The 25000-nt window shown below is 43.9% G+C and overlaps 1 protein-coding gene across 1 annotated transcript in view; it reads right to left on the bottom strand.

The window, feature by feature from the left end:
• Positions 1–14321, bottom strand: part of adcy6b (adenylate cyclase 6b) — a 49087-nt gene extending 34766 nt beyond the window's left edge. Inside the window, exons 1-3 of the mRNA XM_042098281.1 lie at positions 14055–14321; positions 11500–11703; positions 9630–10557 (exon numbers count right to left, since the gene is read on the bottom strand). Of these exons, the coding sequence (XP_041954215.1) occupies positions 9630–10556 (927 nt within the window). The 5' untranslated portion in view covers position 10557; positions 11500–11703; positions 14055–14321. The remainder of the gene's footprint in view (positions 1–9629; positions 10558–11499; positions 11704–14054) is intronic.
• Between the last annotated feature and the right edge of the window lie 10679 nt (positions 14322–25000).

Raw genomic sequence — 25000 nt, 5'->3', positions numbered from 1 at the left:
CAACAGCAAATCCCAGGAACAGGTTCTGCCACTGTAGGTTTTTCCACCAACATTTGCCCACTCCTGCAAAGCCTCCCAGGTTTGAACACTGACATCATCCAAAAATCCAGCTTAAGAGGTTAAACGTTTAAAAAAAAAAAAAAAAAAAAAAAACAGTCTTTTCAATGGCAGTCAGGCAAGGCCACAAACGACCCACAGCAAAACTAAATGCTGTTCTTTCCCTGCCACTGGACTAAATAGTTCTCAGAACACAAAGGTAAAATACATTTTAGGAGGTTTTGAGCGGTGTTGCCTTCTGATCAAAATGTGGAATGGTCGATGTGGATTTTTTTCAAAAGATTTGAAGCTTTGTGCAAGATAAGCATTTCTGATGTTTTCAGACACTGTCAGGCAGCAGGCTGATTTTGACAGCTGCAGCTTCTCAATCTCATTGCTATTCTAAAAGTTACAATCCACACCAACCAGTACATGACTTTATTGCAAGGTAGAAGATATATATTTGCAGGCAATGTAGATTGAAATGACATCCACTTCACTTCAAGTGTAAATTGTCTGCAGTCTATCATGTTTCAAAACCTCACTGCTACAAACAGTGATGATATCAAAGCAGGTGGCCAAGCTAGTGAAGTGCTCTTGTCATGCTATAGAAAAGGCCATCACAGACGCACTCTGCTCCTCTCCCAGACTCTTAGGATTTTCTGCATGGAAATTGTGGGGAAACTTGTGAAAAGGTGCTGCCATTATGAGATATGTGGGCCCTCCTATGTTCCCCATAGTGACTGATGAGATCATTTGTCAACTCTCGCAGACAGAGTCAGCGAGTTCAGTTCCAGACATTGACAGAGAGAGAGAGAGAGAAAGAAGGAAAGAAAATGAAAGAAAGAAAGAGGGAACATCTATTGTTATCTGATATAAATATAGATGTTCAGATCTCATCAGTTATACTGACAATAGTGGAGCCAATGCATACTTCCTCCAGGCCACCTAGGGCAATAATGAGAGCACGGCCCACTTCTGAAAGCACTGGGCAGATCCTGTTGTGTATCGAGAGATTACTGACAAACCACTGAGTAATTTCTGGAGAACATGCAGGCAGTGTTGTTTTTTACTGGACAGCTCTGGCCTTAAGCCGGATGACAGAGGGGAGAAAAAAAAACCTTGCAGACTGGAGTTTCACTATCTTTGATCACTCTGGGTGAGAGGGAAGCCACTTCAGGAAAGGGTATTTACAGTATGAGAGGCCCATCGAGCAGGCGTATTGTTCTTCAGCAATTGGCTGAGAGAGAGAGAGAGAGAGAGAGAGAGAGAGAGAGAGAGAGAGAGATGTTCAGCCTTTTTCAGGTCCAGCACTGGGACACTGCTCTCATCTTTGGTGTTTCTCTCGGCACCGCCTCCCCCAACCTCGTGGTGGAGCTACCTCACAAAGACACCCTTTGTTCCCTCCAACCATCAGACCCTGATATGCACTGCCCTCATCCTGGGCATCCATCACAAGGGGACACACACAACACAAAATAAAGGACTCAACATAGAATGAGAGAGAGAGAGAGAGAGAGAGAGAGAGAGAGAGAGAGAGATGGAAGGTAAGGAAAAGGGAGAGTAAGACATGAAGTTCTAAACGAGAACGAGGAGGAGAGAACAAAGCTGAAAAGTTGCCAAAAGAGGACCTGTATTTCACAGATTAGGCCGTCTCACCACATGAAGTAGCTGCATGCATAAAATGCTCTTGCTCTCTTTTTCTGTCAAAATCAATGGTGGTTAAAATGCTCCCTTCAAGGTTGGTAGGGATGTGATGCAGGGTTGCTCTTTCTCTGGGATGCTATCTTCACTAGCAATGAGAGGTGGAAAAAGTACGAAAATATTGTACTCAAGTAAAAGTACCAATACTTTGATGAAATATTACTCAAGTACAAGTTAAAATACCGATCTGAAAATGTACTCAAGTAAAAAGTAGTTCATTTAAAATGTACTTTAAGTAAAAGTTACTTAGTTACTGTGAAGATGCTGACTACATCTTCCCTGTTTTAGAACAGTTTTTAATTTAATGCACTTTTGCACATATTCCTGTCTGTGTTAGCTGACTAACTGTCTGCAGGCGAAAGTAATAATTGTTAATTGGGCCACACCCACAGGTGCTCTTTTATAAAGGGCCAGTGTGTTGGTGTGGGAGAGTGAGACTGATTGATGTGCAAGTTATCGTGTGTGTTAAACATTTGGATAAATTAAAGAAAGATGTTTTCTACCAAAAAATATCCTGTTTCTATCTTTTTAAAAAACAAGATGGTGGACACATTTTTCACATTTGGTGGCAGTGGTGGGATTATCCCTCTAGTTGTGTGGAGGGAACCCACTTCTTCATTGATTTGGAACATGAAGGTGTACTGCGGAGAAGGGGACGGCAGGCCGATGAAGAGACCTGCTGGGAAAAGATCACTGGAGGAGTTGCGCTGCTGTCCTGTTGGGTTGGCCTACGCCTGATGGAGGAATAGCTCGGGGACTCCTTGATGCTGATGTGAGCCTTGTGGGGAGCTATTCCCAAGCCCAAGAGAGCAGCAGTGACCTGAGGACTTCCTGAATATATCTAGTGGCAGACTGGCCTGTGGCCTTGGGAGTAGGCCGGTGCTCGGATAGCCTGTTATCTGCTGGGATTGCAGAGGGCTGGGTGGTGTGTCAGGCAGTCTGGAGGCCTGGATGAGGAGGTATCAGGTGGGCTGTGTACTGTGAAGAGTGCAGTTTTGGGCCAAGAAGGAGTGATCTTGAAAAGACTGGCAGTCACCTGAGACATTGTTGAACTGATCTTTTAAAGCACTACTGACTTTTTTTTATTGTAATGTACTGTTTTTTTTTTGTCTGTGCTTGAAACTATGTTTACAAGCTTAAAAGAGTGGGAAGGTAATGTGAAGATGCTGACTACAGCTTCCCTGTTTTAGAACAGTGTTGAATGCACTTTTGCACATATTCCTGTCTGTGTTAGCTGACTAACTGTCTGCAGGCGAAAGTAATAATTGTGAATTAAAGTTAATTGGGCCACACCCACAGGTGCTCTTTTATAAAGGGCCAGTGTGTTTGTGTGGGAGAGTGAGACTGATTGATGTGCAAGTTATTGTGTGTGTTAAACATTTGGATAAATTAAAGAAAGATGTTTTCTACCAAAGAATATCCTGTTTTTATCTTTTTAAAAAACAAGATGGTGGACATTTCAGTTACTTTTTTTTACCAGAGACTTTCTAATGAGGAGATGCAGCACTCAACAAATCCTCCATAGTAATGCGTGGGGTTAGTTTGTAACGCCAATATGGCAGTTGTCTACACATCACAACCCTTCCGCGGCAAAACGTCAACATGTGAATACATTGAGCCAATCATGTGGTGTGCTGTGAAGACATCGTGCCAATCATCTGTTGTGATCTCACCGCTGGAGCAAGATTGGTGTCGTGAAGCCTTACGCACATGCATTTCTGCCAAAATAGATGCCCGATAAGTGCCCAAAAAGCGTTGCAATATGGCTGCCGAGTGGAGGTACTTGCCTAAAAGGACTTTGGTCCTAGCTCGAGTTGCTGCAGCCAGCTAAGGCAGCCATGGTCATGCTCCCAGTGTGTAGCGCTGTAGCTGCAGCAACTCGAGCTAGGTAAAACCGATTGTTTCAGTTTTGTTCATACCGACAGTACTCGGTGACGTTGAAAAATGGAGATCTATGTGAAAAATCACTGGAGTTCTCCTTTAAGTTTGAGGAGTAGTTGATTTTCAAAGTTGGTTGCACTCATCCTTGGTTGCTTTGCAGTGAACAGCACAACTGAAAAGCCCTTCACAGGCAGCTGAGACAGGCAGGCCAATGTTGAGTTGCAGAGAGTTTTTTTTATATTTGGAAACGAGCAGAAGGTTCAGCACAGCAGATTAAAGGGCGTCGGACTGGGGGGGGAGTGGGAAGTATAGGGCCCCAAAGGAGGAGAGGGCCCTTGAAAAGTGGAATACGGGGGGCACAACATTTTCACCAGGCATTAGTAATAACTCAGGTAATACGCACATAAAAAAAATCCAAACAAGTCCATAAGTAGAGTAATGTGTAATGAAGTGGAATAACACAGTGAAAAAGTATTGAACATGCTAAGAAAAAGTACTAAGGCAAGGAACGAGCTGGAATCCGTAAGTAGTTAGAGAGTAGTTATCATTTCTATCTGTGCAAGCTTGGTTAGTAGCCTACATATTGATGGGCTATAAAAAGGTTTTTCATTACCAAGGTGTCACACAAGAAACATTTCATGATGGATAAAAGCAAAAAGCTCTCCCCAGACCTTTGCAACCTTATTGTTGCAAAACATATCAATGAAACTGGTTACAGATGCATTTCAAAACTTCAGAATCTTCCAGTAAGCAGCATGGGAGCCATTATCTGCAAGTGGAAGGAACATCACTGCATCATCAACCGGCCATGCACAGGATCTCCTCACAATATTTCTGACCAGGGAGTCAGGATAGTCAATTCAAGAGCCAAGGACCACTCGGAGAAAGCTCCAGAAAGACTTGAAGGCAGCTAATTCAATTAAATTCTATTAAACAGTTCTGGAAGTAACTAAAGATCAGGATTCACAAGAGGGACCCCTGGAATCTGTTTAGAACAATGGGCCAAAATCACACCTGATACTGCGACTAATAAGTTTTGTCATTCAGGAAATGTCTTGAAGTTGTCATTACAAACAAAGGCTTTTCCACAAAGTATTGAAGAAATTTCAGTAGGCACGTTCAATACTTTTTTCCTGTGTCATTCCACTTTATTACACATAACTCTTATGTTTGGATTTTTTATATGTGTGTTAATATAATGTGTGGTGAAAATTTCGAACAGACTCACTGGAAGTTTGGCTAATTACTGGGGGGAAAAATAAGCGTTCAATACTTATTTCCACCATAGGCCTATATTTATTTTACCTGAATATTTTAATTTCCAAATTAAATGTCAAAATGAATGTCAGACGAAATTGAAAGTTTGACTGACTGGATTTTGTATACAAAATATAGTGAAAACTGTCTAAGGTCACTCTCACTCTCCCTTGCTAAAGAGCTAGATGGTTTAGTCCGCCTGCACGATTCATAAGGTAGGCCTATCTTTTGTTTATTTAGTTGAGCATCGCTAGTAGGCTAGTGGACCGCTAATTGTTGTGCTGCTGGTGCAATGTCTTTCTCCAAGAAAGCCAAGTCAGGTTACAAACAAAGGCCAAAACAGGAAAAAGAGAGACATCAAAACGAGAGGAAACAACTGCTAATAAACTTCTTAACAAAGAAAGGTGAGCACAAACGTCAAAACACGAAATCCCATGGTGTTTGCTTAAATATCTCCGCAATCATTAGTGCTAAAACGAACTGATACAACCCATTGAAATAGCGGAAAATACACTTTCATAGGTTAGGCTACACATGTAACCTGAATTATGCATCTCGTGATCCAGCTCCATCTCCATCACTTTCAGAAAGACTGCATGCTTGATTCAGTCCTGTTGTAGGTTACATGCGATCATTATCACTAGGCTGGTTTAGGGTTTCTTTCCCTCTCCTTTCTGTTTCGTTCATTTCGTTTTTTTTTACTCAAGTAGGCTAACGGATGGTATTTTTGATGTAGTGAAGTACAATACTTCACTCAAAATGTTCACTTAAAATACCGATTTTATAAACTACTTAAAAAATACAAAATACACAGAAAAACTACTCAATACAGTAACTTGAGTAGGCTAAATGTATTTCGTTACTTTCCACCTCTGCTAGCAATAGATCTATTTACATGAGTGACAAATGACTGAGTGGTGTGTCTCTGCTAGGATCTATGTTACCTCTTTGTTAATCAGTCACTAATGACATAATTTTATTAAAGGGATATAGTAGAGTTTGGGGCTATTTCATCGGCCAAGGTCAACAAAAAGTGAGGCTCTATTGCTTGGTCAGTGGGGGAAAGGAGTATATGCCACATCTCCTGGATGGGCTGCACTGGGAAAAAGATGGCGGGGGGGCGGGGTGGTTCTGAGGAATAACAAAATTATGCAGAAAACTTGGGAGGGGGCAGTTGAAAATGAAAAAATGCATCTGGAAAGGTGGCTGTTGCCTAAAATGGCATATGGGGGGGCTAATATTCATCATTCATGACTTGGTGGCATCATCTTTGCCATCGACTAGCCTGTGTGGACCCTCCATCGGACCTTTTGAAACAAAATGCAGTCGGTTTGGGGGGAATTTTTTTAGGGATAATTTATATTGGTTCCCACAATATGTTTTGTTTTTGCCTAGGGAAGAATGTGGGCATGGACTGGGCCCACAGATGTGACATGGACGGTCGTGAATTGCACAATTCTGAGGACTTTGAATAGGACTTCTGAGGTTTGGATATTAGATAAGTCCCTTTTCTTAAAGCGATGGTTCGGAGTAATTTCACCCTAGGGTCCTTTGCACCATGACCCCGAGCCAAACACCCTCCCAGAACCTGTTTTCCCTTGGTCGAACCCTGGTTGAGTAGCGCTGTCAGAAACAAATGAGTTTCTGCAGTCGTAATGGTACCAATTTTTATCTCGTAAATTACCCCACTAATAATGCCCTGAATGGTGCGAAATTTCTACAGTAGTACAACTGTGTTCTTTACTCATAAAACGAGGCATTGAAAAGTTTGTAAGTACACCAGGAGTTTATTTGAATAAAACTTGCCTAATGGATGCTACTATCTGCTACTATACCGCTGCGTTGACGTTACTTCCGTGATTTGGGAAAAGCCCGTAAAAATACTGGCAGGAAGCATGCATAAGGATGTAGATTGTTGTAAACACACAAAAAAATATTAAAAACTTGATATACCAAAAAACGTTGATGTAAAACGTTGAAGGTCTTAATTCAATTCTTAGTATTGCAATAAAGTATACATTTATATACATAACATCTCAAATCTCTTTCTCTGTCTGTTTGTTGCTCTGTCTCTCTCTCTCTCTCTCTCTCTCTCCCTCTCTCCCTCTCAGAGAATGAGCCTGGACTGATTAGGGCCAAACATGCACATAACCACCAGAGACAGAACGTGTTGGTGTGTAAGAGCCTTGGCACACTATGCAGCCTCCCACCCCTTCCCAGAATGCCCTACTGAATACAGCTCAACTAATCAGGCGTTTACCTAGAAAGATAAATACTCACTGAACCAAATAAATATAGCTGGAAAAACTGGCACTACTACATGGATCTCACCACACCATGACTGTAAACATCAGCTATCGGCCATTTCATGACACAACTCCAACCCTTGGACTATCATTATCTCATGCATACCGCTATGCATAACATCATGTCAATGACGCCGCTGACAAATTCCTTTGTGTCATCCACACGCTCAGCTGTTTTTGGGGAGGTTAACCTGGATGTATAGTTAATAATATACACACGATTGTCAGTGCTGCCATGTCCAGGCCCTGAGTAATAAGAGTGAGTGTGTGTACAAGTAAACAGTACAATGGGGGCTGGCAGGGGAAAGAGAGAAGAACAGTCTCCATACTGTGGCCTCCAGAGAGTCTGCCTGGGGCGTAAGGTTTCTCTCTCAACAGCTGGTCATGTTCGGACTCTAGCGAGACCTGAATCGGAATAAGAATTCACCTTTACCTCTGCTCGTTCAAATTTCTGCAAACATTGCATCACCACAAAAAAAAAGCCTGAACTTATTGACTGAAATCCGCTTTGCATCGTGGCAGTTCCACTTACTGTGTTTGGAATTCCTGTGGCCGGCCTTGTCCTGACAAGGTCAAAACAAATAACACTTCGGCGAGTTCACATCTAATGTTTTATGTTTATGTGGCTCAGAGCTTGACCTTTCTGCGAGAAAATACTGTGTTGTTGCCATTCATCACCAGAGAGAAATCTCCGACATGCTGGCTAATTGAAAAGGGCTTTCCCATCCTTGTGTTCAAGACAGAGGACAAATGCTTCGTTTTGATGAGGATCTTTCATGCACCACATTCAAACTGTGGTCTGCGATGATCTCACTGTCTGTTCACTTTACAAGAGAAGTACAACAGCTTAAAAAAAGCTATCATCAGCCAGCATCAGACATAAACTATTGGCATTAAATCAATAGTGGGACCATTACAACATTAGGTTGCAGCCAGGCAAAGTCACAAAGGAGGTCAAAATACCAGGGGTAAATGGCACTAACTATTTGGGCCATTATGAAGCTACATACTGTGCTTAAGCGCTGGTGAGTATCGATCACGCACGCTGACACGTGGGAGCTTGCTGTCGGAAAATGTGATGTGGCATCCGCATCATCCGATGACAGACAGCAATCAACACCCCTGACAGGCCTGACCTGGAGCGTCCGCGGGCGAAAGAGAACGAGAGCTGACACCCCGGTCTTTCCCATTTCCACAAGGAGCCATATCATAATCGTCTCCCGCTCAATTAGCCACTAGCGCTTCAGCCACCACAGAATGTATGATACCCATTTTGATGAATCTCTCTCTCTCTCTCTCTCGTCGCTCTCTCTCTCTTTTTTCACCCCTGCTGCTGGGACTGCTTTGCATTTCGAACCGAGGACTTGCAGGCTGGGCTCCCATTGTGCGTCTGTGTCCACTCCACGGCTGTGCGCTCGCTCAATAGGCTGCCTCGCCCACTGCCTGTGGACTCCATTACAATGCTGCCCTTGTCTGAGAGAGTGCAGGCCTGGACGCTGCTGTATAATGTTATCATGATATTCCAGTGCTGTCACAGACTAAAGAGGCTCCTTTAACTGAGCTGACCTCTCACCATTCCCTGCGGAACCGCTAACAGTGCCCTACAGAGACCTAACCGAAGAGGCTAAATTCCATTTTAATGCCACTGTGACTCACAATCTAAAATTAGCGCAGAAGAGAACACCCAACAGAGAATCGGTTAGATTTTTTCACTTTAATGCCCTTTTGTATTTTACAATTGATGTTAAGTGTTCTTTCTTCGCCACATGCTCTATTAGGTGGCTTGGCATAGTACGTGCCCCATGAATCACAATCACAATCTTGAACTACAAACAAGGGCAGAACCGTGCTGATTCTCAGTAACCCACAACAGGAAATGGAACCAGGAACACAACGTAGTAGGTTCCTGTATTTTCTGTAATGTAGTGGATTTCTTCATATTTTGATGATCCTTAAAAAGCTCATTCAGAAATATTTGTGTTACTCATGGGTTATTATGACAGGACACATCCTATTGTTTATGAAGATGAATGACATGCTATTTAGTTCTGAGGCACCTTCTGTTCAGAGACTAACCAGAAGACCTACAGGCTTAAGTCCGCATCCCCCTTGGACAAGTTGAGGAAAGCGCTTGATGATGGGGACATCGGACGCTTCCAGATATGACCTCATACCACTTTGAAAAGCAAACAAATAGTCTTCTGCCAACCCAAACTACAAAAACCATGACTTAATCCAACGTCCCAAGGCCACAGAGAACATGTGCAGTGCTCACATGTGCATGTACGCACACACACACACACACACACACACACACACACACACACACACACACACACACACACACACACACACACACACACACACATACAGTAAATCCACACACTTCTGACCATATGCGGTCACATTTTAAACACGCTGATATCTATAATAACATCTTCCTACCTGTTTCCAGAGGAAACTGTCCGCCTGGTTGGCGGTCCAGACGGTGGCGACGTGGATGGCGGAGAGAATGACCCCGCTGAGAACAGCGGCGCGCATGCGCACCGGCAGCAGCGTGTAGATGATGTAGATGAAGAAGACGGACCACCACACGCCCTCGGACGCGCTCCGCGGCGCCACCATCAGCACGCCAAAGGCCTGCACGCCCAGCAGCACGGCGATGACCAGGTAGCTGACCATCCACATGTAGTCCTGGTGGAAGCCGTTGCGGTTGCACACCACCATCAGCGCCAGGAAGAGAGCCATGGCCACGCAGAGGGTGGACACGTAGGCCGGGTCCGGCGGCACGGTCTGCGCACAGTGGAAGGCCAGCATGACGCCGCAGACGAGCACCAGCACGCCCATGAGCATGGTCAGCGAGCTCTGGTTGAGCCGGAAAAAGTAGCGCTGGTACAGGCGCTCCAGCTTGGCCGAGCGGAACTGCTTGGACTGGAAGACCCGCACCAACCGCAGCCAGCAGGCCAGCGCCGCTGCCGCACCCCGCCCGCGCTCCTCGTCCCCGGCCTCGTCGTCATCGTCCTCCCCTCCGTCGGCGCCGGTCCTCCTCCTGGACTCGCCACCGGTGCCGTCGTCGAAGGTCAGGTCGACGGCCTGCGGGCCCATGCCGGGCTTGTTGCGGCCGTAGTGGTCCTCCTGCCAGACGCAGCGCGTGCTGAAGTTGCTGCTGCTGGCGCCGGGCTGCTGCTGCTGCAGGGGCTGGGCGGAGGCGGCCGGCTCGGGGCTCTCGGCGTCCCGCAGGCAGCTCACGTAGCGGGCGCCACACAGAGAGGAGCCGCCCTTGCGCCGGCCCTTCTTGTTGCCATTGCGCTCCCCCCAGGCCGCCTTGCGGTCGTCCACCCTGGCCACTAAGAAGCCGCTGACCCAAGACATGCTGGAGGAGACGGGCAGCGGAGAAGAGAAAGAGTTAACATGAGAAGACATGACGTACAGAACAGAAGAAAAGAGAGAAGGGAGAGAGAAAATGAATGGAGTCTAAAAACACTATGTAAATGTTATTAAAAGCACCTGTAACCTAGAACCAAAAAAAAAAACAATCACAAAAATACCACTTTACTCTAGAACCACTTACTCAGGGTGTTTTTTTTATTGTTTACCAACAACTGACATTTGACACTGAAGCTAAAAACACATAAGCGTGTCTGCTATAGTGACACAGAGAGCATAACTTGACACTTTATTTAATGGGCCTGTCACATTTGCTTTTCCAAAGTCCCTTGGGTGATATGATCACAATTGGTTAGATGGGACACTCCCCTGTTTACACATGCATTCAACCTGTACAGCCAGAGGTGTGTTTAGATTGCGCTGTTGCCAATCTCACATTCATTAACAACTCCCTTTGTCTGGCTCACATCAGAACGCACAGAATTTACACTCCAAAAGATAAGTGGTCATATGCATCTCAGACCAACTCGGCAAGTGATTTGAGTGATCGGATCACAATGCGTCTTGGTAATGGCTTACACCTGTATTCAGTGGAGTATTCCAAGTACGTGGTTTAGTGACTCAGTGTAAGGGGTAAACCTCCTAATAGAAGAGCTGTATGGCTTCATTCTCCTAACGAAACAATGCCATAGGGGTCTTGTTGTAGAAGGTTTATCACTTACTCTTGAGTTTACTTACCCAGGTTTGTCACTAAACCACATACTCGGAATACCCCCTAGAGCTGACTACTAATCTGATCACCCAAGACGTATTTTAAAAACAAACGTAAACAGGGTCAATAAGATAGATCAGAGGTTAGATGACAGTTAGGATATTGAAAACAACATTTTGTACATTTTGTGCTGGTAAAAATGGCACGTGACCTCACCTGTATGGCTCCTTTCGTGAGTTGTAGCTGTGCTCTCGGAGTCTCTGTGGCTCCTCATTTATCCCAATGGGCTAAGGCAATACGGTCAGGCAGGGGCAGCCCGAGGAGAGCAGGCCTCACGTCTCCTTCAGCCGCTCACGCCTAAGGTCAAACTCATACAGGCTTTCGATTCCTATACCCTCTGCATTGCTCAGGTAACCGAGTCTAGATAGATAGATAGATAGATAGATATACTTTATTGATCCGTAGGAGAAATTCAAGAAGAGTCTCGTTGACAAAGACAAAATAATGACAGAAGGCAGCATAAAAAAACATATCAGATGTCACTAGCTTGCCTCTTTAAAACTAGTAGTAACAGCACAGTTCTAAAATACACGTAGGTTGCAATGAAGCATTTTGACATTGTGATACTATTACACATAGAAAATCCTTGAAGCAATAAAATAGGTTGAATAGACACATATTCCCACAATTATGTCACTGAAGGTGTAAAGCCTGATTCTTAAAATGACTACAAAAGGTCAAATCAAAAACTAGGACACAGAGAAAAGGGTGCTGCTGAGCTGAGAGAGTACAAACTATACTACTATCTAAAACTGCATCCGAGTACAAGGCAGGTGTTCCCATTACACTGTGTTTTGGTGACAAAAAATACTGTAATATTTTTAACCTACTTATCTGATGGCTAATAACAAACATATTTTGGCCTGATGTGCAAGGAAGATGGCCACCGCTCCTCTTCATTTGACTTTGAAACACAAACACAGAGAGAGTCCAGGCAAAGCAAGCTGCCCAAAACATAAGCATGGCATGGGTAGGGTCAGTTTGCTCTGTTTGACATCAAAGGCTTCAGTGAATGGGTGCCATCAAGGGCGATGAGCTCTCAAATACAGATTAAATTGCCCGTGCTTCCCCCAATTAGACTGGATGAGTGAGTGGTCTCCAGCTTGTCAGGGTCATTAGCCTCAAATGTAAGTAAAATAAATAAAGGATTTTAACATCACAACCTGCTGGTCAAAGTCCAGCCAGGCTCCAGCTTTTAGAATTTATAGGAAGACGATAATGTAGCCGTAGAGGTCTATGCCACACTACACAGACTAAAACGAGACCACGGCACAAATCAGTACCCTCATCATTGAGAGGCTTAAGGTAGTGGCTATGACGAAGGAAACATTTCTGATGCTGTTTTCGCATATATGCCATATTTTCTAACATAGATGCTGTGTCTCTCTATGCCACTGTATTTCGCATCCTGAGCTCAGTAGGCTATATCACATTGTCTGCTCTTCGACTATTTTCTCGGTGACCTCTGCACTGGCAAGAGGTCGCTGGCTACAGCAGAGCAGAGTGCACTACATTTTCAGTCTAATGAGCAAACCTTCCCACGAAGTGACAGGTCGAAACATGCCTCTGTAACCGTCGCAAATTAATGCAGCATTTGTATATTTGTACACAAGGTATGTATTGCTCTAATTGCTGGGATTACCCTTCCAACACGTTATCATTCAGACTGACTTCGAGACAAGCATTAATTCTCTTCTGGTACGTTTAGGACCGGTCAGACAGCAGCATGCGGGTCTTATGTAATGCAAACAGTGCAAGTGTGGGTTTAGGCAGCATCCATTTCGATTGCATTCTGTGATGTTCTCATTCACACACAGCTCATCGTGTAGGCTACACTGGGAGTTGTAAGCTATGACATAATAGGTTTCACATTGTCTCCGCTGTTTTCCCAAGATATATGTCAATGCAATCGCACCTGGGAAAATTTGGTCGCAAGTGTGTGACATTACCAGGGGACACACTTCCATTACATAACAGGGAACATTCCGCGTGTGTGACAGCCGTACGGATGACTCCACTGAATTGAAGCCTACCCGTGCAATGTCATGTCTTGTTTCGGGGAAAATGTATATCACTCATTTATCAGTTCTGAAGGTTACAACACTGAGTTAGGGACAGAATCTACATCACAAACTCAAAGTTCCCCGCAAGCCGATAGACAATGTGTCCAAGAACTTCTCAGTTGGATTCCACAGCACATTTTCACACTTGTGAGTCGTCAACTTCCGACCACAATAACGACCTACACCGCAGACTTGTCTACTCTATGTCGGTTTGTATACAATAGAACTGGGTTACGAAACTTTGTTTCTGTTTCAGCAGGTTCATAGTAACGACAGATGCAGTCACTATTTACAATCGCAAAATGGCAAACGATGACGCCGGATTTTAAAACTTAGACTACTACATGGATAGGCTACATTTCACATCTGCTCGTTACAGTGAATTAATATTGTGGCTGTTGCCTAGTGTCAGTACATTGCTGTATTTAGCTTAAAAATGAACAAACCATGATACGTTAGGGCAAGTTACACAGACACAAGGGAACCTCGGCAACACTCGTTTTTATGATGGCAAGTTTTCTCTCGTTATTCGATTATAACTATGCCACTGTCATGCGACTTAATGGTCAACAAACAGTTCTCATCTGAACCCTGGCGACTGTGAAGGAAGCATTTGCGTATCAGAATGAGAAATCGTAGACCACTCACCAGAAACAAGCTAGGTTCTGCACCGCAGTACACTTCTTCATCCCTCTGCTGCTAAATACTGTCAGCGCCGTGTCCATTGCAATGCGAAGACGCGCAGATGGTTGTAAGCACACAGTTTGCATCCAGGGGCAGGGCGATGGTTACAAATTTACAATAGCGTACAAGCTCCGCGACACCAAGTGATATATTCACGTTCTTCCTCACTCTTGCTTGGACTCTCCCTCCCTTACATTCACCCTTAAACCACAAAGTCTAGAGTCCCCCTAGAGGTAGCCTGATCTTGATTGTGTGTGTGTGTGTGTGTGGAGGAGAGAGAGGGGAGTGCGTGCGTGTCTTTCTCAGAGATATATTACCGTTAATATACTAGACAGATAGATAACACGGTGCATATGACAATCATGTTGGTTAAATGGAACAGAGTTGCTTAATAGCAGACCGAAGTAAAGCTATTTTAATGAAAATGTTTTCTCTTGGGAATTGGTTTGTCTGAGCTCTTGCAGTGCTACATGCTGATAAAAACAATCTGTGCAGGGGATAGGGTTGGCGTCACCAAACGGGAACACAGCAAAATGCAAACAGAAGTTGTGTTTGCTTAGTATACAGCCAATGGTCACTTTGAGTGCAGTTTGTACTCTGCTGCTGTTCTCATGAGTGCTTTCATCTTTTGCCAATAATTATTGTACTAACATACTCACATGATTATTATACTAACATACTCACATGATTTGTTAACGTGCTGTTTACATAACATCAGTATACAGGCTAATACATTATCCTTGTTTATATATGTTTGTGTGAGCGTTTTGGGGATAACTGTACACTGTAAATTAAGGTCACTCCCCCTCAGTCTAACTAATGTTTGTCTTCAGACAAGCGTCATTCTTTCACTGATTTACTATCGCCTGAATCAGTACACCTTTCCTGCTACCCGTTTCTCTCTCGAGTCCGACTCCTCTCAGTTTGTTTCCTTCCCTTAACATATTCCCAATTCCTGAATCTAAAGAGTGATTGTGTTTTATACTCTGACAAGAACACTTGAAAAAACGCCAAGGCATGTATTTCAATTGAAGTCTGACAGCGTCACCCAGTGTCTCATTATTGCACTACAATGAAAATGTGAAGATGGTCTGAGAGGTAAAGGGTTTATTACACCATCTCGAAACGATTATGATTTGCAGTACTTTGTACGAGAATTTACTAGGCCTATACAAAAACCAACACTGAGGCTCTATTTCATTAAAATTCTCCCCAAAATAATTTCAATATAGATTTTGTGGTGGGCCTGGTGGCGTTTAGACGCCTCTAGCTGGCGCCACAGTCCTATGATAAGCTTTCTTCTGTCCTTTTTGTTCATGCGCACGACATCACTCCAAACGCATTTGGGGAGGAACTCTCACAGGTAAAGACGAAATTGAATAATTTTGTAATGAAAAGAGGCAGAGCAAAGGACCAGTATTGGTACATGTAAGTACAAGTAGCCTACATTTGATTTGCATGATTACAGCACATTACGCACAATGGTGACGAATGTTATGAATGAAAAATGTTAAGTGTCTTACATTACACTGATTAATAAGTTCACTTGCACACTTCTGTCCAAATTTCTTACACTTAATAACTGTCCAACTGATGCATGATAATGTCCTCTCCGGGTTTAAGAACATTACAAGGCACATGTAGGCCTATAGAACAGAATAACAGAATTGAGAACCCAATATGACATTCGAGAACTCATTTCTGCCCCCCTCAGCTCTGAGGTTTTCTGTGGCATTCTGTGTATAGAGAGAGAGTAACGCACACTCTGGCTCCAAACGTAATTTATTGGAAACCCATAATGCCACAATGACTTCTTTATATAATTTTCATATTTTTTGTAACTATTTTAAATAAGCCTATTTACTGTGGCATTCACGTCATAGTATGTATCAAACCAGTGCTCATCTGAACTGACAGACTAATCTGAACTGACAGCAATTTTAGCATTCCTAAATGACCTAAATCCACCAATCACCAACAAAAATGCAACCTATCTCAAGCATTAAGTAATGTGACATTTTCAACTCCGATTTATGGAGAGTAGTTATCTATTGGAATAGGCTACACTTTCCCTAAAATGTGCATGTGTGTGTGTGTGTGTGATGAGAGAGAGGAGGACTTCCCCAATCAGAATCTGTGGAAGTCAAACTCTGAGGTGGTGGTAGATGGCAGAATTGTACAACTTGCACTTTGATAGTTTCCAAAAAAGGCACAGCATAGCAAGACTTAGCCTGAACTGCCAGATCAGTGAAAACTGAGAAGAATGCTGGCAGCATATTTGTCCTGGACACACTACACCCATCACATCATCCAGCTACATGAAAAAAGACTAGTAAATTCCAGTGTGAAAAGTTTCAGCCTACAGTAGGTGGCCTAACTGGTTACAGTTTCATTGAATTTGAATTGGCAGATTCAAGTACAACGATGACCAACTGTCTATGTTGGAATACACTGCTCCATTCAAAGTTTGGCATGGATGTCCATTTTCTGCCTTGTGCACCAGACAAGTTGGATTGCTTCTTAACTAAAGGTCTGACACTAATGCTAGGCTTTGACAAAACAGGCTGTTCTGGCGTAGGTATTGACAACTGTTTCTGTTGCATACTGCGGAATGTATAAGTGACTGTGTAGTCTATAATATAAACTATATAACACATACAGGAGTAACTTAACACATCCAACGCAAGATGGTGAAAACACTCAATTCAAACTAAAATAGCCTATGTTGTTTTCCATCTGACGATATGTGAAATACGCGTCTAAATGACGAGCCCGTTTAAAAATCGGTAACTGAATAGAATCGCGAGACTGAATCGGAGACTGAATCTACGACCGACTCCACTCGAATCCTGGGGGATGATGTAAAAAATGCCGATACATTATTTATTATGAGGGGGTAATCTATCCTTTCTTGCACTCTGCTCCATTGAGCCACCATTGATCAAGACACCCGAAAAGAGATTCGCGAAGGGGTGTTTTACCGAATTGAATAAAATGCATGTAGCCTGTGTCATTTATTTTCGAATACGAGTCAACGGAGAACAGTTCGTTTCCACTGCTGCAGCTAAGCTGTAGCTTCTTTCTGAACTTGGTCTGAGCCGACCAATATTTGTTTTATTGCGGATGTCCCTATCCAATTCAAGCGTCTTTTTGCTTAAAGAGGTTAGTCCGTTTTTTATTCGTGGGTGGAGTGACGGCAACGTGGTGATGCTTTGTCAAGAGTGAGATTGAAATGGGAAACGTCACCAGTAGGCTACATAGTGTACTTTCTCGGTATGATGTGTTCGGATGCTTACTGCCTGGCAGTAGGCTATTATCATTTTTAATTATCTTTTGTTTTGCAAATGCAAGTTAACCTGTGTATGTGTATAGGCTATTCCAACTGGAACTCAATTTTACTTTGCATAGCTGTTACGTGAAACTTTAGTGAAGTGGATGTGATTACGTCACCAACAGATGGAGTCAATCTTGATTTTATATCCTATAGCCTATAAATCTATTTGTTCATTTTTGAGTAACCTATATTTCACTTTCTAAAGCTGTTACATAGCTTATAGTCACTATAACATGGACATCTTTGTTGTCATTGACAAATACCCAAGTGATTGATATTATGAGAGGAAGATATTTGTTTCATCTGTTGCCTTTCGTACAGTTACTGTATTTCTCCTTCAGTGAAAGTTAGTGTCATGTGTTAGTGTTTAGTGGCACATTTGTCAGTTGTAGACAATGATTTTTTTTGTTCTCAATTGATACCAGTGTGTCCTCACTGGTGTTTTTTTTTAAATGATCACATCAAACAACAACACTAATTCAACATTTCTACTAGACACTGTTTAGAGAAGAATGTATTTTAATGTCAGAGACACTACTTGGGTTAGGAATGTGTGTGTGTGTGTTTGTGCGTGTGTGTGTGTTTGTGCATGTGTGTGTGTGTGTGTTTGTGCATGTGTGTGTGTGTGTGTGTGTGCGTGTGTGTGTGTGTGTAGCCTAGATATTTTTAGAAATTAAGAAAATGCAGTGTGTGGCTCATCACAGTGTGTTGCCATATGTGACCCTGACCCATAAATGCTCAGTCATCACTGTCGGGATGCAGATATTGGGCACCTGGCTCCTTCCTCCTGGTCCATTCCTTGTGGGCTCTAGGTGTATGTTGCAGCTGTTCATGTTGCGACCAGCGTTGGGGCTCCCATATTGGCATCTCTGACGTATCTATTGGGGTGACCCTGGGCTAAATCCATATCAACACAAAATGCATCATGCTAAATCAATTAATTTTAAATTATTATTCGTATGAGACAAGTAGTGTTCATGGTGATTAAATGAAAGAAATCACTAAATAAGTTTGTAACATGTATGTATAATAGAAAGCCATGGCCATGCAGAGAAATGTGTCAGGTCACAGTCAAATGTCAGTTCCCACTCTTTTGACTGAGTCTCACATGAGTCTTCTGAGTTCTGCTGATGGCGTGTGAGCAGCTACACATCCTGGTGCTGGTTGGAAAGGAGGGAGAGGGCAAAGTGAACACTCAGATCTGTGCACTTGTGAAACACAATCTATCAGGTCAAATCTTTAACCCAACTCCAGTGAAGCTCTGGAGCTACTTAATTGTTATGCATACATGTATAGAGAATGACATGCCTTCATTAAGATTTCCTGTTGGAGGATCATTTTTGAGGAAAATAGGGTGTGTGGAATGGTTTTTCTTTTTAACCACTCAATAGATTCAGCCTAGAATATATTTAGACACATATACTTCTACATAGATTCAATCTCATACATAGATACCAATGAATATATTGGCCTTCACATACACACATACTACTAGTTATCTTCACCCTCATACATACATACCATTAGCTAAATTCATGCTCATACATACTCCACTGGCTATATTCACCCTCATACATATATAGTATACTACTGGCTATATTCACCCTCATACATACAGTATAGTATACTACTGGCTATATTCACCCTCATACATATATAGTATACTACTGGCTATATTCACCCTCATACATATATAGTATACTACTGGCTATATTCACCCTCATACATACAGTATAGTATACTACTGGCTATATTCACCCTCATACATACAGTATAGTATACTACTGGCTATATTCACCCTCATACATACAGTCTACTGGCTATATTCACCCTCATACATACAGTATAGTATACTACTGGCTATTTTCACCCTCATGCATATACAGTATAGTATACTACTGGCTATATTCACCCTCATACATATATAGTATACTACTGGCTATATTCACCCTCATACATATATAGTATACTACTGGCTATATTCACCCTCATACATACAGTATAGTATACTACTGGCTATATTCACCCTCATACATACAGTATAGTATACTACTGGCTATATTCACCCTCATACATACAGTCTACTGGCTATATTCACCCTCATACATACAGTATAGTATACTACTGGCTATATTCACCCTCATACATACAGTCTACTGGCTATATTCACCCTCATACATACGGTATAGTATACTACTGGCTATATTCACCCTCATACATACAGTATAGTATACTACTGGCTATATTCACCCTCATACATACAGTCTACTGGCTATATTCACCCTCATACATACAGTATAGTATACTACTGGCTATTTTCACCCTCATGCATATACAGTATAGTATACTACTGGCTATATTCACCCTCATACACACACTCACCTCCCATCTCATCCACTGTCATGCTCATTCCCATCCACACACCTCCTCACATGCGCTCCCCTCCTGCTGTGTGCATCTTCCTGCTCACTTTCCCCAGTAAGAGGAAGAACTCAGTATTTATCCTCTCTCTGGTAAGAGGAAGAACGCAGTATTTATTTATCCTCTCTCTGACGTGGGCCCTCAGGTGAGCTGAGCCATGCGTGTGTCAGAGCCTTTCACCTGTGAGGCGCACTGAGCTCCCCTCCACTCCCTAAAATAGTGCTGTCTCTGTTCAACAATCTCTCTCTCTCTCTCTCTCTCTGTCTAACTCTCTCTCTCCAGCTCTCTCTATTTCCAACTCTCTTTCTCTCTCCTCTCTCTCTTTCCAACTCTCTCTCACACTCTCTCTCTCTCTTGCTCTCTCTCTCTCACTCTCTCTTGCTCTCTCTCTCTCTCTCTCGCTCTCTCTCTCTCATACATGCATAATGCCCCAGCCAGAGGATCTCTCCCTACAGAGCACCTCAAAGCCCTGGGACAGACTGACAGACATCTGTACTGAATGCTTGAGTGCAGTTCATGGGTCTGCAGCAGCCAACTTTTTGCCAAGGATTTAACTGTTTAACTCTATCCCTCTATCTATCTTAGTCTCTCTTTCTCTCTCTTCCTCACTGCATCTTTCGTTTGCTCTCATTCTCTCTTTCTTACCATTTAGAGTGTGTCTGAACAGATTAGTCTGTGGGTTTTTTAGCTTTCAAGCTCTTGGTTCATGTTTTATTCACGTGTACTGCTCATGCAGAATTCGAATTGATGGCCCCCTTCTTTCGCTTCTCTTGCCTGACTGTAGTGAGCAACATGTCCTCATCAATTATGGATCTTAGATCTGCTGGAGATTTCAAATTGACCAGGCTGAAGATCATATGTGTGGGTAGGTTAGCCCTCAGATCAGCCAGTAATGTGTTGGGCTCTTTTTACGTATGTGATGACAAAGCAGTGATTATAGCCAATGGAATTTTGATTTGAGAGGAAAAGAGTTGGGCATTGCTGCTAATGCTGCTTTCAGGCCTTCTTTTGGAATGAGGGCATTAGTTTGCATTCAGCTATCGGTTACAGAGACCTCAAACAGACTGTTTTATTCTGACTACAACAGGAGTCTGTTAAAATTCAAAGGGGATATGCAGAAAAATGTGCTGTCACTTATGCCTTTATTCTTGTTTGCCACGGCAGTGTTGGATGATGTTTGGATCTATAGTGGATGCGGAAGAGAAATTGATTTGGAAGCACTAATGATAGTTTGCCAAAGAGAGAAATGAACATGTGTGTGTGTGTGAGAGAAAGAGAGAGAGAGAGAGAGAGAGATAGTCTGTACAGAAGAGCTTGTGTCTAAGTGAGTGTGTGTGTGTGTGTCTGTCTGACTGTCTGTGTTTGTGAGTGTGTGTGTGTGTATGTGTGTTTCAGTACATGTACTGTATCAACACCAGTCAGCCACTGCGTGTTCTCCAGTCTGGGGAGTGCCTTGGCTGTCAGGGTAAAGCCAACCATGTCCGGCAGCCACAGCAACGTGCCACACAGGGGGATACGTTCACATATCTGACACACGCTGTGAGAACAAGAGACATCCGCCATCGCTGCATCCCATAGCCCACATTACCATAGCACCACCCTCCTCACCTCCACACCCTCTCAACCCTCCACCCTTCCACACCCAGTGACTCGACTCCACCCAAAGTCCCCCCTCTATCCTATTCTACCCGCTCTGTCCATGTAGGTATATGCAGGAAAGAAATGCATTTAGATTTATCACTGAGTCTGGCTGTTTGGGTTGGTTAGGACTGTTTAATCTTATGTTGTTATATTGTTATGTTGTTATGTTCGAGATTTCAGCTTTTCGCTGGTATGTCTGGAGGGTGTGTTGAAATAAGCGCTGATGACTGTGGTGATATTTATGCTGCTCCTAGTACTATCCTCCTAATACATCTAACTATTGTGGCCCCTGTTCAATGAGAAAAGAAATAAAAACACATGAGCGAGTTCTAATGATGTACCTTGAGGGAGCACTGCAAGTGAGGAGAGGGTGAGTGAAAGAAAGGGAACGAAAAAGACTAGTGAGAGAGAAGAAAGAGAGAGAGGGAGGGAGGGAGGGATGGAGGGAGGGAGGGGCGGGACATAGAGGGGGGGGGGGGAGAAAGAGGAGGAAAGACTGAGTGCACAGGCATGCTACACTTCACTCCACCGCCACCCCGGAGAGGAGAGGAGAGGAGAGGAGAGGGAGCACCATGAGAGAGTAGCAGAAGCAGGCAGAGGGTGCCCTCTCTCCAACCTCCATCTGAGTGAGTACCTCTCTCCTCCGCCTCGCACTCTAGTTAGACTTCACCCAATCTCACTTACTCAGCTGAGCTGACCACTAGTTTTTGGACGTATCGGTCAATGTGTACAGTTTAAGATGGAATAGAACTGAGGCACAACAGTAACAAGCCATTAGCGCTGGGAAAGAACAACATCTGCCTTCAGCCAAATGGGATTGTGGCCAGCCAGCCTCATTAGGATCTTGCCTGCGGCACCAGTGGAGCATATTGCAATTTTCCTCTTCTTGTTTCACGGGAAAAAATAAGTCTTTTCCAGCCATAATTAGGTCTGCTTGTGTTGTTGCTGTTTCACTTAAGGGCCACATGCAGGTGGCTGGAGTAACCCCTGCTAGGTCAGTCCTACCCAAGCGTGTCTTGGCTGGGTCAGTTTGTGCATGCTGGGTCAGTTTGTGCTTGGTCCTGGTGGGTTGTGTGAAGGCGACATGCTGTGGGTTGGGGCGTGTATGCTGTGTACGGAGCTGGAGGTAATGGGTGGATGCCTCTCTCTCTCTCTCTCTCCCTCTTCACTTCTCTCTATCACTCTCTCTCCCCCATCTCTCTCTCCCCCATCTCTCTCTCTCTCTCTCTCTCTCTCTCTCCCTCTTCACTTCTCTCTATCACTCTCTCTCCCCCATCTCTCTCTCTCTCTCTCTCTCTCTCTCTCTCTCTCTCTCTCTCTCTCTCTCTCTTCACTTCTCTCTATCACTCTCTCTCCCCCATCTCTCTCTCTCTCTCTCTCTCTCTCTCTCCCTCTTCACTTCTCTCTATCACTCTCTCTCCCCCATCTCTCTCTCCCCCATCTCTCTCTCTCTGTGGCGGGTATGTATGGCTCATCTTGTGTGTAGGGGAAGGAGTGCATTTGGAACCACTGGGTTTCCTGAGTAGGGGCAAGTAAATACTGCATGAGCCAGAGCACTAAAAGCCTGTCCCGTGAGAAGTGCTTTCTGTGTGTGTGTGTGTGTGTGTGTGTGTGTGTGTGTGTGTGTGTGTGTGTGTGCGCGCACAACATCAGTGTGTAATGCCTTGATTAAATTTGATGAACCAGCATGCAGAGAGGTGGAGAGGCCTGATTCCAGTCTTCCTCCTTCTTTTTCTCCCCCCTCTCTCTCCCTTTCTCCCTTTCTCTCTTTCTCTCCCTCTCTCTCTTTCTCACTTTATCCCCCACCCCCCTTCGTAGAAGCCCCTTCAGAATGATCACATTTCATTTCTTGATCTTGATCATGATTGTTACTTTAGAACAATAGCAGGACTCTCGAGAGGCTTCCTGGCTGCACCACCTACAGTAGTGGCTACTCACACACACACACACACACACACACACACACCTACAGTAGTGGCTACTCAGCTGCTGTCATATATGCACCCCCTCTTCTTACAAGGTTGCCTGTATATAACACTCAATTTAATATTTTCAAAGGCATAATCTGCAATTCTAATCAAATACACTTTTTTGTCAAGTTCAGCAAATTGCTCCTCAACATCATTTAGCTGACCATGTGTGCGTTAAAAGAAAGGGAAGAAATCAATGGTCCAGGGCCACTGTTTCCAACTGTGTATACTTACAATGAACACAGGGGGAGATAGTGCTACACAGCTATAAAACAGCAATTAAGCTTTTGATTAGGTCAGGGCATGTGTGAGGGATCAATTGTGGAGAGTCATGAGTGTAAATAGCTGACATGAAACCGTATTGGTCATTCGTGCTGTTTAGCCAACAGTGCAGCTTGATGGTGTATTAAGCCCTCACCGTTGACTTCAAGGCAGCGCTGCGACCGTCGACTTCAAGGCACCTAACCTTAACCTGAACCCTAACCCTTCCCTAACCCAAGTGCCTTTCATGCAGCGCTGCCTGGAAGATGACGTTGGGGGCTTTAAACACCAAACACCCAGACCAGCAGGAGCATTTCTTAGATGCTTTGAGTGTGGGTGTGAATCCGTCTCTTACCTGTGCAAATGAGTTCACTGCTGATTTGTCATATACTTCTTTTATCTGTTAAAAGGAGGAACTTATAGTTTCCTGACAAGATGGACTGTTTGTAGTGTATGAAGTGTGTGTGTGCACTTTGGTGAGCTGTTTTCTTGTGTAGTGTATGAAGTGTGTGTGTGCACTTTGGTGAGCTGTTTTCTTGTGTAGTGTATGAAGTGTGTGTGTGCACTTTGGTGAGCTGTTTTCAGATGCTGTAGTGAGCCCTGCCTCATTCAGGCATTCACTGTCATGAATTCTGGAGGTTGCCAGTTTAGTGTGAGATGATTGATCTTGATTGATTGTGACCTTTCAGCTCGTATATATAAGCCTTAACCAAAAGGATAATACCTCCTTGTCGAGTGTTTTTGGGTGCTGGTGACTGGGTGTCCGTGTGGAGCCCTGTTCAGCCCGGTATTGTTTAAGATGCTGCCTCCGTCCTGCCTCTGAGATGCCAGGAGCCAGCCGGGGGGACAAGCCCCTTGTCAGGCAGAGGTGTCCTTGGAGCTGCCCCAGCCTTGTGTACTGAAGGAATGCTGTGGCTGCATAATTGTTGTGTACAGTAAGTGTGCAGGAGAGTGACGTGACACTGGAGTGGTTTATTCTGAGGAAGAGAGGGATAGTGATGGATGATGAGAGAGAGAGAGAGAGAGAGAGAGAGTGAGAGGGGAAAGGAAGGGAGAGGTAATTTGAGGAGAGAGGAGAGGGAGGGAACGGAGCGCCCAACGGAAGAGGATGAGGTATCAATCGGTGCGCTTCTCGCATCGATCCGCTCCAGAGTGGCAGCCGGGCCTGCCGGCGGTGTAAGGAGCTCGCTGTGCTGCCCGCCGCCCGGTGAACTTCCCCTCAGGACAGCACCGTCAGGTCACTGCTTTGTCATCCGACCTGTTTTTAAGTCTGTTTTTAAGTC

Source organism: Alosa sapidissima, chromosome 7 (genome assembly GCF_018492685.1).
Source record: "Alosa sapidissima isolate fAloSap1 chromosome 7, fAloSap1.pri, whole genome shotgun sequence".
Classification (NCBI taxonomy): Eukaryota; Metazoa; Chordata; class Actinopteri; order Clupeiformes; family Clupeidae; genus Alosa; species Alosa sapidissima.
The sequence above is the reverse complement of the archived record's forward strand: the minus strand, read 5'-3'. Positions and strand labels throughout refer to the sequence as shown.